At 41.4% G+C, this 18,146-nt stretch overlaps 1 protein-coding gene across 1 annotated transcript in view; it reads right to left on the reverse strand.

Moving 5' to 3' along the window:
* Window positions 1-18,146, reverse strand: part of man2b2 (mannosidase, alpha, class 2B, member 2) — a 63,781-nt gene that overhangs the window by 15,599 nt on the left and 30,036 nt on the right. The window contains exons 13-17 of the mRNA XM_068044113.1: window positions 17,434-17,692; window positions 13,865-13,975; window positions 12,484-12,673; window positions 10,978-11,130; window positions 6,879-6,991 (exon numbers count right to left, since the gene is read on the reverse strand). Of these exons, the coding sequence (XP_067900214.1) occupies window positions 6,879-6,991; window positions 10,978-11,130; window positions 12,484-12,673; window positions 13,865-13,975; window positions 17,434-17,692 (826 nt within the window). The remainder of the gene's footprint in view (window positions 1-6,878; window positions 6,992-10,977; window positions 11,131-12,483; window positions 12,674-13,864; window positions 13,976-17,433; window positions 17,693-18,146) is intronic.

An 18,146-nucleotide genomic window follows, 5' to 3' on the forward strand; every position in this document is an offset into this window, starting at 1 on the left:
TGCTACACTCTGTCCCTTCCGCCAAGTCATTGATATAGATAGTAAATAGTTGCGGCCCTAGGCCCAATCCTTCTGGCATCCCACTAGTTACGGCTTTCCAACCTGAAAAAGACCCATTGATCCCGACTCTCTGCCTTCTTGTGTTAGCCAATGTTCAATCTTTTCAGTGATATTCAGTGATATTGGGTGGCACAGTGGTTAGCACTGCAGCCTCACAGCTCCAGGGACTCGGGTTCGATTCTGGGTACTGCCTGTGCGGAGTTTGCAAGTTCTCCCTGTGACTGCGTGGGTTTTCACTGGGTGCTCCGGTTTCCTCCCACAGCTAAAGACTTGCAGGTGATAGGTAAATTGGCCATTGTAAATTTCCCCTAGTGTCGGTAGGTGGTAGGGAATATGGGATTACTATAGGGTTAGTATAAATGGGTGGTTGTTGGTTGGCACAGACTCGATGGGCCGAAGGGCCTGTTTCAGTACTGTATCTCTCAACACCTGAGCTCTTATTTTGTGCAATAACCTTTTATGTGACACCTTATCAAACGCCTTCTGAAAATACAAATACACTACATCTACTGGTTCCCCTTTATCCACTCTGCTTATTATATCCTCAAAGAACTCTAACACATTTGTCAAACATGATTTCCCCTTCATAAAACCACGTTGACTGTTTGATTGAATTATGTTTTTCTAAATGCTGCTATTTCTTCCTTAATAATCGACTCTAGCATTTTCCCAATGACAGATGTTAAGCTAACTGGTCTATAGTTTCCTGCTTTCTGTCTCCCTCCTTTCTTGAATGGAGGCGTCACATTAGCGGTTTTCCAATCCGCTGGTACCCTACCGGAATCCAGTGAATTTTGGTATATTATGACCAATGCCTCTACTATCTCTGCAGCCACTTCTTTTAAAACTCTTGGATGCAGGCCATCAGGTCCTGGCGACTTGTCTGCCTTTAGTCCCATCAGTTTGTCCAGCACCTTTTGCCCCGTGATAGAGATTGTTACAAGTTCCTCCCTCCCATTTACACCTTGCTCATCTATTATTGTCGGGATGTTTATAGTGTCCTCCACCATAAAGACCAATGCAAAATATTGGTTTAAATTATCTGCCATTTCCCTGTTCCATTATTAATTCCCCTGTCTCATCCTCTTGGGGTCCCACACTTATTTTAGCTACTCTCTTCCTTTTTATATACCCATAGAAGCTCTTAGTGTTTGTTTTTATATTTCTTGCCAATTTACTCTCAATCAATTTTCTCCCTCTTTATTAGTTTTTTAGTCATCCGCTGCTGGGGCTTCTAAAAAATTCCCAATCCTCTGGCCTACCGCTAGCTTTTGCTGATTTGTGTGCCATTGTTTTTGATTTGATACTCTCCTTAACTTCTTTTGTTATCCAAGGTGGTTCATCATTCTCATCGAGCCCTTTCTTCTGGCCAGAATAAATGTTTGCTGAGTGTTATGAAATATCTACTTAAAAGTCTGCCAATGCTCCGCTGCTAACTTCCCCTGTAGTCTATTTTCCCAGCCCGCTTTAGACAACTCTTTCTTCATACCTCTGTTTAAATTGAAGGCACTGGTTTGAGACCAGAGTTGCTCACCCTCAAACTGAATTTGAAATTCTATGTTATGATCACTTCCCCTTAGAGGATCCTTAACTACAAGATCTCTTATTAATCCTACCTCATTACACATTACCAAATCTAAAATAGCCTGTTCCCGGGTAGGTTCTGCAATGTATTGTTCTAAGAAATAATCCCTGATGCACTCTACAAATTCGTCTTCCATGCTACCCTTGCCAATTTGATTTGTCCAGCCTATATGCAGATTAAAATCACCCATGATAATTGCAGTGCCCTTCTTACATGCCTCCATTATTCCGAGAGAGGTCTATAGGCCACTCTCACCCGTGATTTCTTTCCCTTGCTATTACTTAATTGCACCCAAACTGATTCTACATCCCTATCGATTACACCTATATCATTAATCACAACTGCACTGATCCCTTCCTTTAATAACAAAGCAACCCCACTTGCTTTTCCTTTCTGCCTATTGTTCCAGAACGTCGTATATCCTTGAACATTGAGTTCCCAGTCCTGGTCATCCTGCAACCATGTCTCTTGTGATAGCTATCAAATCATAGTCATTTGTTTCTATCTGTGGCATTAGCTCATCTATCTTGTTACAAATGCTACGTGCATTCAGATAAAGAGCCTTAAGCTTTGACTTTTTACCATTTTTACCTACTCTGGTTCTAATTTCTGCTGTACTCTTATGCTTGTATTCTCTGTCCCTTCCCATCACACCCTGATTGATGTATGCCCCTTCACTACCCCGCACCTCTGCTCTCTCGTTATGTATCGATTTTTGAAACTTCCTTTCAATTGAACCCTTCCCCCCACTATTTAGTTTAAAGCCTTATCTACAACCCTAGTTATACGATTCGTCAGGACACTGGTCCCAGCATGGTTTAAGTGAAGCCCATCCCAATGGAACAGCTCTCTCTTTCCCCAGTACTGGTGCAGTGTCCCATGAATCGGAACCCATTTCTCCCACACCAATCGTTGAGCCACGCATTTACCTCTCTAATCTTATTTGCCGTATGCCAATTTGCACGTGGCTCAGGTAGTAATCCAGGGATTATTACCTTTGTGGTTCTACAAAGGAACTACGGCACATTAAAAAAAAATCAGAGTCATGGCTAGAGGGAAAGGTAACAAATACAACATACGGTGGTACAGAAAGCAAACCAGCCAGTAAAGGAAGTGGTATAGATCTATAAATCATGAACACCTTGGAGATTAGTTAAATTGGTTCCCTGTGAGGCAGAAAGTTACAATATGGATTACTCTGGTTATAGATCTTTTAAGTGAAAAAGACAATGCTAACACAGGGCCATCCTACAGATCACACAGTCAGAAGGAAATGGCAGACAGTTTGCTCTGTGGAGGGATAAAAGGGTACCTATAAAGAGGAATTTTAATAGGCAATGTCAAATCAGCCAATCCAAGTTGGAAATACCCACGCACTTTGGAATCCAATGCAGTAAATATAATGCATGACGGTTTCATGGCCTTGTGGGACTACAAGCCACAAGAGGCAGTGCACATTGAACTGGTAAATGGGCCTCAGAAAACGTACAGGAAATGGAAGCTATAGCACGCTTGGGGATCAAAAATGACCTGGAATTCAGTAACAATGAGGACTAGGAGCTTGGAAATATAATTTTTCTTAAAAACAGGTGACTTCAGTTCAATGAAGGAAAAGCTTTAGCAAATTAGCTGGCAGGATCGATAAAGGTCTAAAGTGAAATAAGGGCTAAGAATGACCTCTACGCTTTGTGCAGGGGAAAAAAAGATGAAGGGCCTCATCGGGATGAATATATTAACTGCAGAATCCCGGTAAAAAGAGACTGTCAGAGTTGTGAGAACTTTAAAAAATGTAAACAGGCTTAAACAGAGAATGAGCTCAAGGTAGTTAACATCCTGAATGATAACCTGTTTCAAGTATTCACGAGAGAGCAATGAGCAACTAAGTAGCAATAATTTGAAGTGGAATTAATGACATTGATATAAATAATAAGGAAGTCTGAAAAGGGCTAAAAACAAATAAATTCACATAGATGAAGAGTATTCACCCTACGACACAGATGTAATACAAGAGACTGCAGGTACATTTATTGTGATCATGATGGAGTTGATACACTAGAGATATACCAGTACATTGGAAATTGGCCATCATAGTGCTCATTTCCAAATGAGCAACTACAAACCTATTAGCCTCATTCAATTCCATGCACAATAATGGAATTATCAGGAGTAAAGTTGATAACAACTTAGTAAACAGCAATCATTATGGATTAAGATGGCATTGCCATTGAAGTGCCATTCCAAATAGACTGGGGCAAGTCCTACAAGATGATGGTATCTAGACTTCCAAAAACACTTTTGACAAAAGTCTATTTAAGTTCATAGGGGTGGGAGCTCAGGGTAAAATCTGGTAAAGCATTAAAAAAAAAGCTCAACTATAGTATTCAGCGAGTAATTAGGAGGGCTTAGGTGAAGGAGTGGGGGGAAATGAACTGATTGGGGCATCTCCGGAATCAGTATTGGGCCCCTGCCGTTTCCAATTCACATAAGTTACTTAGATTTAGAAGCACTCTGTAAACTGGTGAAATTGGCAGATAATACTAAATTAGGAGGGTAAGTTGAAACCAAGAAGGCAGTTTGAGAACTATAAAAACGATATGTAAATGGACAGAACATCGGCAAATTAAGTTTAATTCAAGTAGAAATACTCCACATAGGAAGAAAAAAAGAACAAAATTACTCCAAACAGCAAAGTACAAGTCAGAGGAAGTCATACTTAAACCCTAGAGTGCTATATACCATACTCAGAGCACTGTGAAGGATATAGAGGAACCGGAGAAGGTACAAAAATTAATTCACAAGGATGATACCAGAACTGACATGATATACTTATGAACAGGATGAACAGCTGGTGCTCTTTTCTCTAGAAAAGGAGAAGGCTGAGGGGTAAACTAATAGAGGTCTTTAAAATTATAGGAAGGGTTTTGATAGGGTTGATGTAGCCAGGATGTTTCTACTTCTGGATAAATCAAAACTAGAGGCCATAAATATAAGACAGTCACCAATAAATCCAACAGGGAGTTTAGGAGAAACTTCTTCAAAGCGTGGTAAGAATGTGGAACTCACTACCACAAAGTAGTTGGGACAAATATTGTAGATGCATTCTATTTAAAGGGAAGATAGATAAGCACATGAGGAGGAAAGAAATACAAAGATATGCAGATAGGATTAGATAAAGAGGGATGAGAAGAGACTTGGGTGAAGTGCACACACCAGTTGGGAAAAATGGCCTGTTTTTGTGCTGTAGATGCTATGTAATTCTATGTGATTATGCTTTGGCCAGATCACATCTTTAGTACTGTATCTAATTCTGGTCACTGAGACACAGGGGAGACACTCAGGCAGTTCAGAGCAGAGCTGTGACACTAATTCCTTGCACAAAAGGACTGATTCATAAAGGCAAAGAGTGAATAAACTTTCAAGATTTTCAGTGACTGATAAGCGATCTTATAGGGATAAAAAACAGTAAATGGTAGAGAAAAGGTAAATCTGGAAAGAAACTTCAAACTAGACCATGAAAAGTAGGACAGTGACACCAATTCAGTCGCGTATAAAGGGAAATATAGCACTGATGACAAAGAAGGAAGATATGATGTGAGTTGGGTGTTTTATTTGATTTACACCAATTTTACTTTCAGACTTATTTTAATTAGATTTACAGGTAATTCCAACAAATCTTGAGATCAGGTGAATGTATGCATTTTCAAGTCTAACTTGTACCAACACAGGAAATTCAAGGCTGTCACTTTCCTACCTGCACCAATGCTACAAAGTGCTTTATGCTGGTGGTCACATAATATACTGTGGGACATGGCAAGAGCAGAGCAAAGAAAAACACCATCTCAAATGTATTGCATCTATACATTTGCAAAGTTTTACAGAGCCCATCACATGCTTTATTGTCCATAGAGACATCACAGATTTTGTGTTTAAGAACTGCACAAAGGAATGGCAATTTCAGCAAATGTAAAATCTATACAACTTGGATAATTTATGTGCCAGATACAGCAGAGTTTATGCACATTTATTTATTCTCTTTTGATGTCAAGATGATTTAAAATCTGACAATGAATCTGCTATAATAATTTCCAACTGTAGATCATAACTAGTTCCCTTAGTGCACTGAAATAAAACACTAAAAACATGCTTAATGATGTGCAACATTTTCATTCAAATGATTTTTAATTTCTGGACCTCAATATCATTTATGCCAACTTACTTTCAAAAAACTAAGTTTTATTGTACCTAGAATCCATTTTGTAATCCAAGCTCATTGTCTAATTAAGTTCCATTATGGCTGGGAATTTCCTCACAGCTTCTCCTGTTCTACCGCAGAAGTAAACAGGGTTTCTCGCAAACTTCCAGCAAGGTTACAGCAGCACAGCGGAAGAAATCCCAAAAGGGAATTCCCTCCATATGTCTTATTCTCTAATTAAAATGGTGGACATAAATCATTGATCCAAATGCGAAAGGCAGGGATTAAAATCACTTTCTTGGAAAGCTACTCAACTTTGCCCAATAGGTCTCAAGACAAACCAGATGATATCACAAATTTATCAGGCTAAAATAAATTATATAGCCAAATGGCCAGTCTTTGATTAGCTTTTTAACAAATTATCGCTTTGGATTCATTTTCCTCTCCAACCTGGTTGTGTTGCATGCCAAACAACTGCCTACTGTAACTGAAGAAACACAAGCTATAGCTCAAGTGATTGTTGTATTGGTTAAAAACAATGCTAAATGTGAACATGCAATATCATTTATGACTGTATCTAAAGTCATAGAGTCATACAGCACAGAATCAGGCCCTTCGGCCCATCAAAATGTATTATCTGAAGAACAGATGATCAATAAAGCAAAGTATGCGCATTTCTTCAAAAATACATTCAAGCCTGAACGGCATCATAAATTATTAAGGCTCATAAACTGTGCCTTGGGACTCGAGTGTGAATGTTTTATACATCTGCTTGAAATGCCTCTCTCCATGACTAATTTATTTCGACATAAACACACACAGAAATAAGGAATGTAAGGAGAAAAAGAATGAAAAGGAAAGAATTTCACACAAATGTCGTATGTTCATACACTATTATCCCACAGTGTAATAGCAGGTTCTAACTGTTTGGGAACTCTAAACTCTGAAGATTTACTCAACATATATACATGCTTTATATTATGCAGGACTACTGGAAAGGCTTCCTATAGTAACTGCTAAAAAGAGCACTGCCCAACAGACCTTGAGGTTGACGATAACAGGTTGGGACAGGACAGGGTCTTCTCCCACTTCATACAAATGCATAATTCTCAGTAGCACCCGATTGAAGTCTGGGTCAGATTGTTTAGATTTACCTTGAAAAGGAGAAAGTTAAATCAGCATTCCGGAAGTAGAGATTTTAAAAAAAAAAGAATATTTTTAGTAAACTGTCAGAACGCAAAGCTACTCCTAAAAAAAGTGTTGTGCCTCAATATAAGCAAGATTTTATTAAGCACAGTAGAAGCTTTATATTCAGTATCGCTCAAGTTGATTCGTCTGCAGTGTAAAAACAAAACAGATATGCCTGCATTAGCTAGTCTATAAGATAATGGGCTCAATTTTATGATCCGGTGTCAAAATGGTAGCGGTCCCACTTGGGACATCAGCAGCCTCGCCGCCACTATTATGTGGCATGCCGCCAGTTTGCAGAACGGCAGTGGCCATTCCCTCCAATCACATGGTCGGGGCAGCAATGGAGATGCCGTTCACAACATCACCCAATGTTGGAGCAGGTGCTGGAGCCATCTTTCAAAGCCTGCCAGCCCTGCATTTACCCTCTCCGTGCACACAAGCCCCTTGCACAGCTTCCCTCATTCACACACAAGCCCCTTACGGAGATTCCCCCAGTCCACACAAGCTCCTTGCAGAGATCCCCCCCGTTGACACGCAAGCCTCTTAGACACTCAGCATAGCATCAATGGCCACTGTAAACTCCACTTCCCCTATGCTACTGTGGTTCGGTTATCTTCCCTTTCGTGGCACCGAGAACACTTGCCTTGGTGGCACCAGCTATTCAAAGTAGTGAAACTGAAGACACGTGATTGCAACAGGTCAACAAAAAAATTGAGAAACCTTCATTGGATCGCAGTGAATTAAATTCAAATTTATTTAAAAGTAGCATTTCACATATTTACATTATGATGCTGTTGCATCGGAACATCAGTACCTTCATGGTACTTGCTGCCTCTGAAAAAATTGGAACACTTCGGTACGGCAGCGGGTTTTGTGGAAATCGGCTCCACGAAGATTTTCTGCCCCACCCTCCCACTGACGAGAACAAAATTCAGCCCAATGAAAACGAAAATGAACATAAAAAACATCGAAGCAGTATATAAATAGACTGTTTCTATTTTACTTATTCCTTCCACTTCCAATAAAGTAAATAGTTTCTGAATATGAAGGCAAATACCAAATAAGGGAGTCAATTTTAACTCTACATCACCATCAAAAACTGGGTAGGTGGAGAGTTGAAGGTGAGCAGGGTACGTGCTTGGAGATTGACCTTTTCCTGCAGTCACCGATATTAACCCACAAGAATATAGGAACAGAGTAGGCCATTCAGCCCCTTGAGCCTGTTCTCCCATTCAATTAGATCAAAGCTGATCTGTATGTCAACTCCATCTACCCACCTTAGCTCCATATCCCTCAATACCTTACAAAAATCTATCTTCTCAGTCGCTCCAATTCTCCCAGTAATCTTTGCGGAGAGGGTTCCAGATTTCGAATACCCAATGCGTAAAAAAGTACTTCCCGCGTTCTCTCCTAAATGGCTGAGTTCTAATTTTAAAATGATGAAGTGTTTCAAATCATGAAGGTTTTAGTTGGAGTAAATCAAGAGAAACGGTTTCCAATTGCTTAAAGGTCAGTAAGAGGCACAGCTTTAAGGTGATTGGCAAAAGAAACAGAGGTGACGTGAGGATAAACTTTGTTTTACACGAGTGGTTAGGATTTGGAATGAATTTATTTATTTATTTTTTGTCCGGTAGCATGGTGGATACCAATTCAATAGTAGCCTTAATAGGGGAATTGGATAAATATCAGAAGGAGAAAAAAAAATTGCAGTGATACGGGGAAAGCAGGGAAGTGGGACAAACTGGATTGTACTTCAAAAAGAATTAGTGCAGACTTAATGGGCGAATGGCCTCCTTCTATGGTGTACTATTCTAGAATGAATGACTATTTAGTTTTTTTTAGTTTTAGAGATACAGCACTGAAACAGGCCCTTCGGCCCACCAAGTCTGTGCCGACCATCAACCACCCATTTATACTAATCTTACACTAATCCCATATTCCTATCACATCCCCACCTGTCCCTATATATTTCCCTACCACCTACCTATATTAGGGGCAATTTATAATGGCCAATTAACCTATCAACCTGCAAGTCTTTGGCATGTGGGAGGAAACCGGAGCACCCGGAGGAAACCCACGCAGACACAGGGAGAACTTGCAAACTCCGCACAGGCAGTACCCAGAATCGAACCCGGGTCCCTGGAGCTGTGAGGCTGCGGTGCTAACCACTGCGCCACTGTGCCGCCCCAAATGTCGCCTCATTCTTGATTCCCCCATCAGAAGACGTAGTTTCTGTCTATTTACCCTATCAAAGCTCTTTAACATTTTAAATACCTTGAGCAGATAACCCCTCAAACTGCTATACCCAAGGGAATACAAGCCAAGTTTATGAAAGTCTACAGGAACCCTGCAGCTTCCTTGTTCTCTGGATTAAAAGCAGAGCCAAGATTGCAGTGCAAGTTGCACAGTCAATACTAGAACTCACGCCAAAGGAGTGTGGAGTCAAGGCAAAGTGAGTAAGGTACAGCTTGATGGGTGACTGGCGAATGAGGTACTGGCTTCTTTCCAGAATAGGAGCAAGTAATATCAATTCTTGTCCTATTCTGTTAACTATCACTTAAATACCTGCATGTACTGAGCTTTTACACATCGATAACAAAATAGCTACTTGCATTGTGTTGGTATCAGTCTCTGCAACTTACCGTCCCTCCCAATTTAGGGCAAGCTTCAAACTTGTACATACAAGTCTCTATTCTTTGATCTATGCCATTAATAAATATGGTGAAAAATTGGGGCCCCAGTATAGATCCCTGGAAAACACCACTTGTCACATGCTGCCAAGAAGAATACATACCCTTTATCCTCACACTACCCAACTCCCAATCAATTTCCAACCCAGGTTAAAAGGCTCTCTCTAATTCAGTGCAGTCTAATTTTTGCCAACAAAAATAGTGGAAGCAGGCGGAAGCCTCATGAATTGATGCAAAATTGAAATTTCACAGGATCCCAATGGCATTTTAATCGGGCCTAAGTGGGAAAGCAGCCATGACTTTTGCACAGCTGAAACAGGTCAACAACTGGTGTGAATGGCAAAGGGGAAGTCAACGAGTTCCAAAAACTTCATGCTTTGAGTTTCACAAAGTAAGGTGGGGCCTTCCCTCTTTTAATGATGTTGGTTGAGGGATAAATGTTGGTCAGGACACTGGGAAAACTCCCTTGCACTTATACAAATAATGCCACACGATATTTTATGTCCACCTGAGTCAGTTCAATGGCACCTCCAACAATGCAATGCTGTGGTTTATTGTAAACATGAATAATGAGAGATGGGAGAAGACCCAACTTGCAACAGGCTGCTCGAGGAGTGGAATTTGCAATCACTTGAGCTATCAGAAGAAGAAATAAATAGCAACTTTGTATAATATATCAAGGACTGTAATTTTAAATGAGATGCACTCAAGATAGTTTTGACAGAGCTATTTCTTTTCCTGCCATCCTCTTGCCCAATAGTAGGTACTTGCTGCATTTATTTCATTATTCTCTCCCATGCTAACAGATCATACATATGCCAAGAGAGCTGGCAAGCACCCTGCTTGTAGGTCAAGGGCACTTTGTGCCCAATCACCAAGAAGGTATGCAGTCGCAGCCCAGGGTCACCCCTGCCGGATAACTACCAAGCCTCAGCTCACAGTATTCCTTTTGAGTTAATGGCCAAGGTCAAGTTTTTCGACAAGCAGCCAAAAGCCAAGTGCAATGGAATGGCTCGAGCAGCAAACAGTAGCCCCATCAATTCTTCCTCCAGCTGTCTATGCAGGCATCAGCTTTAGAATTCCAGTTTGCAAATTCATTGCAGTTAGCAAACAGAAGGCAGAGATACTTAAGGCACAATTATTATAAATGCTTCTGTAAAATATTTAAGTGGCCAGTGAATTCAGATTCTAATGCTCTTTATTACCTCAATAAAAATGTATGGCCAAGAACACATCAATAAATTTGTAATGCAGCTTACCTCGAACTATATTTTGCACATGTTCGGTGTGATTTGAATTATATCGCCAACCGGGCAGGCAAAGTGTTAGGAGATGAAGGTTAGGTGGGAGAAAGATAGAATTCACTGAACTGTCACTCTGTGACTTGTCTGATGGGACAAACGCCTCCTTTCCTGTGAAATACACCACATCATAACAAGAATCGTTATCAGTATGAAATTACAGAAACACTGAACAGGGGTTTTCCTCTTGTGCACTGACTAGTCTGTGATTTTAATGGACAAAACAACAATTACAGGCTGGCAAATGCACAAGCAGAAAACCTCATCTATTGTCCCTTAAAAATGACGAGTTATATGATTCAATGCTGGATAACGCAAACAGCATTTCTAATGTTTTCGGAGTTCTAAAAAAGCCTATTTGGTTTTCAAAGACTAAAATCAGGGAAGTATTTTTATTTTCCATTAATAGATTATGACAGCATCTGCACATAAAAACTACTTTTAACATGGTACACAGCATCAAAAGATCAGCTGCCAGGGTGGGTGTAAACTTGGAAATGGTTGCCACAATACTTACAAAAAAACTAAGCTAGTTGCATAAATAAATAAAAAATCACAACGGATAAGTTTAAACAGGTGGCTTAAGGAAACAAATAAATACATAAACTTATACCAACAGTTTATAGCAGCTCATTCCCAAAGAGAAAAATACTACTTGCAGATCCAGGCCGACTTTACAGGCATCCATTATCCTAAAACCAATCGTTTGAATAATTGAAGTGTCAGGTAAAGGGCAAAAAAAAAAGATATTATAAGGCAGCAGCTCCTATTTCAAATGATATGCTGGGTTGCAATTGCATCCGTGCCAACTGGCTATTCAAATATAGGGGGCCTTCTGGCTGAGTTTGCTCCTGTCTTTAATTCAATATCCACGTGCAATTTTAGCACATTGTGACCAGAAGTAGCAAGACTGATTTTCCCATCTGAACAGAAAAGTCAATTATAGCCCTGCAACTGCAACCTAACTCAAGATAGTGAGGACTGCATCTGGGACCTCTCCGGTCTGTACAGTTCACCACAGGCACAACCACCATCCAGCACAGCTGTGAATGCCCTGAACATTTGTTGCTACCACCAGCAGCAGGAGGGGCAGTTCTACTGGCACAGTCAGCTTTTAAAGCAAGTTTCTGAATTAATACAGAAACCTTGTGCTGTTGCCACTGCTTGCCTGGTAACTCCAATGTAAAGTGCTGTTGGCTTTCCACCCCTCCCCAACCTGCAATATCAATTCTGGCATCTTTCCACTGTTTCCAGAACAGAGAGTACATGAATTTCCTCCACCACCAAGAGCTACAGGTAAAAGGATGAGAGTTCTATAAATGATGTTGCCCTGTCTGCTGGCAGAAATGGAGTACTGTAGTACTGTCGTAATATAGTAACTGATCAGCCTTACCCATTAACAAGGAAGGCCCTCAAAACAAATTTTCAGCCTTTGTCCCTGTCTATAAGCTCAGCAGCACATACCTGAGACAGAGCCATACATAACAAAAGGCCTGAACTCGAGCGCCATCCCACTCTGATACAAGGATGAAGTTGTTGACTTTGACCCCAACATCAGCCAGAAAACTGGTCGTACCACGGAAGTGTCATTCAGTGTAAGATTATAGCCCAGATTCCATTCTTTGTTGTTCCATAATCTGCGATGAAGCATCATCTGCAACAGTATCATTATGGATTAAACAGACACTCACGATTACACAATCATGCAGCACAGAAAGAGGCATATGAATATTATTAATTGACCATTAAAATAAAAAGATTCTCCATTGGAAACTTCAAAACAACTGAAGGTCTGGTTTTAATATGAAGAGGAAAAAGGTCTGTGGGAGACAGCCATGCAAATCAGCAAAATAAAAAAATTTAGCTGAATGTAACTTTCACAGAACAAGATCTGTACGCACCACAAATAGATCACCAATGAAATTAAACATAGTGGAGAGTCAGACGGGGCAGGCCACAGTGTGCATTCTGGCCCACACCAATACATGCTATGACTGCCCCAGTTTACAGAACATCGATCAGAGCCTCGTCTTGGTGGCTGAACGCCACACTTACATGCAGCCAAAAGCTCTCCTGCTCTTGGTTCGCAGGGAAGTGTAGGTGAGCCTTGAGAGGGAAGATGGAGAAAGGGCTCATGACAGTGGGGGCTCTTCTCAAGGCGCCCTCTCTTCTTGGCCCTCGCCTGCTCTGCCTGCTGCCCTGATGGCAGAGTCTGCCCCTGCACAGATGCAGACGGAGTAGGCTTTGTCAGGGTCCTCACAAGCTCCAGAACCCAGAGAATGTCCACCACGGATATCTCACGCACAAGAGCCGGGGAATGAGCAGCCTGCTGAAGTCATAGGAGTAGTACCAAGTAGAAGTATGAGAAATCATGTGAGGAAAATGTCTTAGTTGCACAAAGGAATTCACTTGGGTGCTGACTACATTATTAGCGTTCCATTGACGCTCTTTATTTGAATAAAGAATAAGTTTATGTAATCTAATTGTCATGGCCTCTACTTTGTTACATCCCCCAGTGACCCTGGTCAGTTACAGTCCAGTGAATGGAACCATCAGCCTGAGAAGGCCCTTAAGCGGCAATTAATTGGCCTGGGGTAGCCAGGCCATTTGTCACCGCTGCCACTTGTAAATTTGCAGTGGGGGCAGGAAGACCACAGGAATGTTTCTCCCCCCACCCCACCACTCAATTTTACGCCCCACCTGCACCTCCGGCCCGCTCCTACAGGGGGGGGGGGGTGTAAATATGTTTTTGCTGAGCTAGAAATAGTGAATTATTGTGTCATTCAAAAAAACAGCTGATGATTTAAAAAAAAAAAAATTGCTTTAAGCTGGAAAAATGTCTCACCTCCAACTGCCCATCAGCTTGGCTGGAAATGCCGTGTGCTCTCTCAGATAACATGACAAGCCTTGTGCCACTTTCCTCAATATAAGCAGTCCTTACAAGAGGGTAGTAGTTCTGAAAAGCACAAAGAAAAAAAACTTCTTGATAATACTTCCAATCCTGACTGTGATGCTCCAGAGAAAGCAGCAATATTTACATTAATATAGGATAGCCATAGCTTATTGAAGAATGAATATCTCCTACAATTTTAATATTGTTCACCTCTGAACAAGTCAGAATTTAAGTGCATTTTGAAAATCCATTTACATGCAAAAACTGCACATCAGATCAACAAATCACAATGCAACTTTGCATAATAATCCCAAATGTATTTCAGACCACCCTACGTCAACATCCAGTGCAGTGGGGTGCAACAGCTTTCAAGCAATGTTTTACTCTGGCAATTTGCAGCAGCACTATGGCAGCATAGAATCCAACTGTTGCACTGCAAAGCTGAAGAACTGCTTGACTTAACACACTGTGAAGTTAAGCATAGCTTAATATGTATTTTTTTTTTGCGGTTAAAAAAAGAGAAATACTTGAAATACTTGGCAGGCCAGTCAGCACCTTAAATAGAGGCTTCAAGTTTTGGGTGGGGTCTTTCATTCGAAACTCAAGTTCTGATGTAGAGCCCCATCTCAACCTCTCTGTCTCTCTCTTTGAGATGCTGATTGTTTGAATGACCCACTACCTCATTCTTAATTTTTATTTCCATCTATAATTTTGCAGTTCCAGTATTTCTTTTAAAATCATTGCATTTCTGCAACTGCTTGACAAACATATGAAATTGACAGACAGGAAAAGACCAGCTAGTCCATCAAGTCTGTCCCACACCATGATGGCTGAAGCATTTGAATAAAACACTTCCATCCTTCCACTCCACCTGCTCTTCATTTCCTCCACCTCTTCAACCACATACTCTCCTGGGAGGGCCAGATTTTAAAAAAAAGGACCAATAAGGGAAAACATACACTGGAAAATTCTTCTGTGACCCCCTCAGGCAATCCAAACACGTCTCAAAGATAACTCACAATGTTTCTTTGAGAGCTGAATTACAACCAAGTGTTATGGACAGATGGCTTTCCCAATTGGGATTCCAAAGCTAGTTCCTTGTTCGTTATGAAAATGTATTAGAATCTTAAAATGCTGTTGGAAATCCTGCTACACTGAAATCAGAGTTTTTTTTTTAAAACCTACATGTTTAATGAGATTAGCAGCTTCATGCCACTGCCACACTCTCTCAAAATTAAATTACAAGCAAACTGCTCCTTTGCTATTTCTATAAACTAAAGTTTATCATATTACAAAGAAAGCTTTAATACAGGGAAAAGTGAAGCATTCAGGTAACGAAAAGCAGTATCGTTGATTACAGCATTGCTGGAATATTGCCCACTGCCTTGTTAAAACAAGATCATGAACTGAATCCAAGAATAGGTGTTAATGGTTTCCAGGCAAAAGATAGATCAAATGTCATCAACCTCAACAAGTGCAACAGGCAACGGCACAAATTGCAATCAAATGTAGTGCCATCAACACCAAGAAAGCTGGTGTTTGCGTGTGGAGAAAGGCAAATGTCACAAAGTAACAGATAAGGCTGAAGCATTTGCAACAATCTTCAGCCAGAAGTGCCAAGTTGATGATCCATCTTGGCCTCCTCCTGAAGTCCCCAGCATCACAGATGCCAGACTTCAGCCAATTCGATTCACTCCACGCATTATCAAGAAACAACTGAAGGCACTGGAACTGCAAAACGTATGGGCCATGACAACATTCCGGCAACAGTACTGAAGACCTGTGCTCCAGAACATGCCGCGCCCCTAGCCAAGCTGTTCCAGTACAGCATCCAACACTGGCATCTACCCTGCAATGTGGAAAATTGCCCAGGTACGTCCTGTACACAAAAAGCAGGACAAGTCCAACCCGGCCAATTACCGCCCCATCAGCCTACTCTCAATCATCAGTAAAGTGATGGAAGGTGTCATCAACGGTGTCATCAAACGGCACTTGCTTAGCAATAACCTGCTCAGTGACGCTCAGTTTGGATTCCGCCAGGGCCACTCAGCTCCTGACCTCATTACAGCCTTGGTTCAAACATGGACAAAAGAGCTGAACTCAAGAGGTGAAAGTGACTACCCTTGACATCAAGGCAGCATTTGACAGAGTATGGCATCAAGGAGCCATAGCAAAACTGAGGGCAATGGGAATCAGGGGGACAACCCTCCGCTGGCTGGAGTCATACCTAGCACAAAGGAAGATGGTTGTGGTTGTTGGAGGTCAAATCATCTGAGCTCCAGGACATCACTGCAGGAGTTCCTCAGGGTAGTGTCCTAGGCCCAACCATCTTCAGCTGCTTCATCAATGTGGAAAATTGCCCTTCAACTGACCTTCAATCATAAGGTCAGAAATGGGGATGTTCGCTGATGATTGCACAATGTTCAGCACCATTCGTGACTCCTCAGATATTGAAGCAGTCCATGTCAAAATGCAGCAAGACCTGGACAATATCCAGGCTTGGGTTGATAAGTGGCAAGTAACATTCGCGCCACACAAGTGCTGGGCAATGACCATCTCCAACAAGAGAGAATCTAACCATCTCCCCTTGACATTCAACGGCATTACCATCACTGAATCCCCCACTAACAACATCCTAGGGGCTACCATTGACCAGAAACTGAACTGGAGTAGCCATATAAATACCGTGGCTACAAGAGCAGGTCAGAGGCTAGGAATCCTGAGGCGAGTAACTCACCTCCTGACTCCCCAAAGCCTGTCCACCATCTATAAGGCACAAGTCAGGAGTGTGATGGAATAATCTCCACTTGCCTGGATGGGTGCAGCTCCAACAACTCAAGAAGCTCGACACCATCCAGGACAAAGCAGCCCGCTTGATTGGCACCCCATCTACAAACATTCACTCCCTCCACCACCGACGCACAGTGGCAGCAGTGTGTACCATCTACAAGATGCCCTGCAGCAATGCACCAAGGCTGCTTAGACAGCACCTTCCAAACCTGCGACCTCTACCAACTAGAAGGACAAGGGCAGCAAACACACGGGAACACCATCACCTGCAAGTTCCCCTCCAAGTCACACACCATCCTGACTTGGAACTATACCGCTGTTCCTTTGTCGCTGGGTCAAAATCCTGGAACTCCCTTCCTAACAGCACTGTGGGTGTACCTACCCCACATGGACTGCAGCGGTTCAAGAAGGCAGTTCACCACCACCTTCTCAAGGGCAATAAATGCTGGCCTAGCCAGCGATGCCCACATCCCTGAATGAATTAAAAAAAAAATAGTGATTTATGAGCATTTAAATATAAAATCTAAATAGTAATATCTGGAGGGGGGGGGGGTAGAAACTATAAAGGGGAAAAATCCAAATGAGACCTACAATGAATGAAGAAATTATTTAATCTTCAATACTTTCCCAGATAAGCAGGGGTTTATGCTGCTGTTTTCTAAAATTTCTAAGAATTCAGACTCCCCTTCCCCCTCAGCCTGAGTATAAGTGCAAGATAATAGTGTACTTACTCGAGCTAGAGTATTGTTGGTGTGGGACTTGTACAGTCTTTTCATCATCTGGTAACCGTTATTGTCCGTGTAAATGGTCCTGTCAGTTTTCAGATCTGTAGTCATCCTTAGGATTGCTTCCCTGTTCAATTCCAGCGGTCCAACGGCATATTCCTGCTCAATTCTACTGCATAGCATTGACCCATCATATCCATTAGGTACATGATAAATCCTTGTGAATATTGCATATTGGTAATCATTTGCAATGGCAGAAATATTGCTGTTCAAAAAAGATAAAATCACTGGTTTTTAAATAGTACATACAGGAGTTCCATTCGGAGTATATTTTTAATTGACTGTCACCCCTAACAAAATTACTGCTGCTGGAAAGTCAGAATTTACGAATATAGAAAAGCCTATTTTAATAAAGCACGACACACGACATTACAGTCGGTTTTTCTCAGGCCTAAATGGAAGAGATTTTCAAGTTTTGAGATTAATATCAGGGATAAGATTGTGAACATGACAAGTACTAAAAAGCTAACAATCATGAACTATTAAGGAATATTGTCCTTGATTTTGCTGTAATAGTAACAGTGAGGCTATCAGCACTCATTATTACAGGGTAAAGCTGACATCAAATTCTGGCAGCCGCACATGCGCAGCTAAATGCAAAAATACAAAAGTCGCTGTCAGCAATACACTGCTCCTCCACAGCATGTGATGTTGCAGTC

Source organism: Heterodontus francisci, chromosome 1 (genome assembly GCF_036365525.1).
Source record: "Heterodontus francisci isolate sHetFra1 chromosome 1, sHetFra1.hap1, whole genome shotgun sequence".
NCBI lineage: Eukaryota > Metazoa > Chordata > Chondrichthyes > Heterodontiformes > Heterodontidae > Heterodontus > Heterodontus francisci.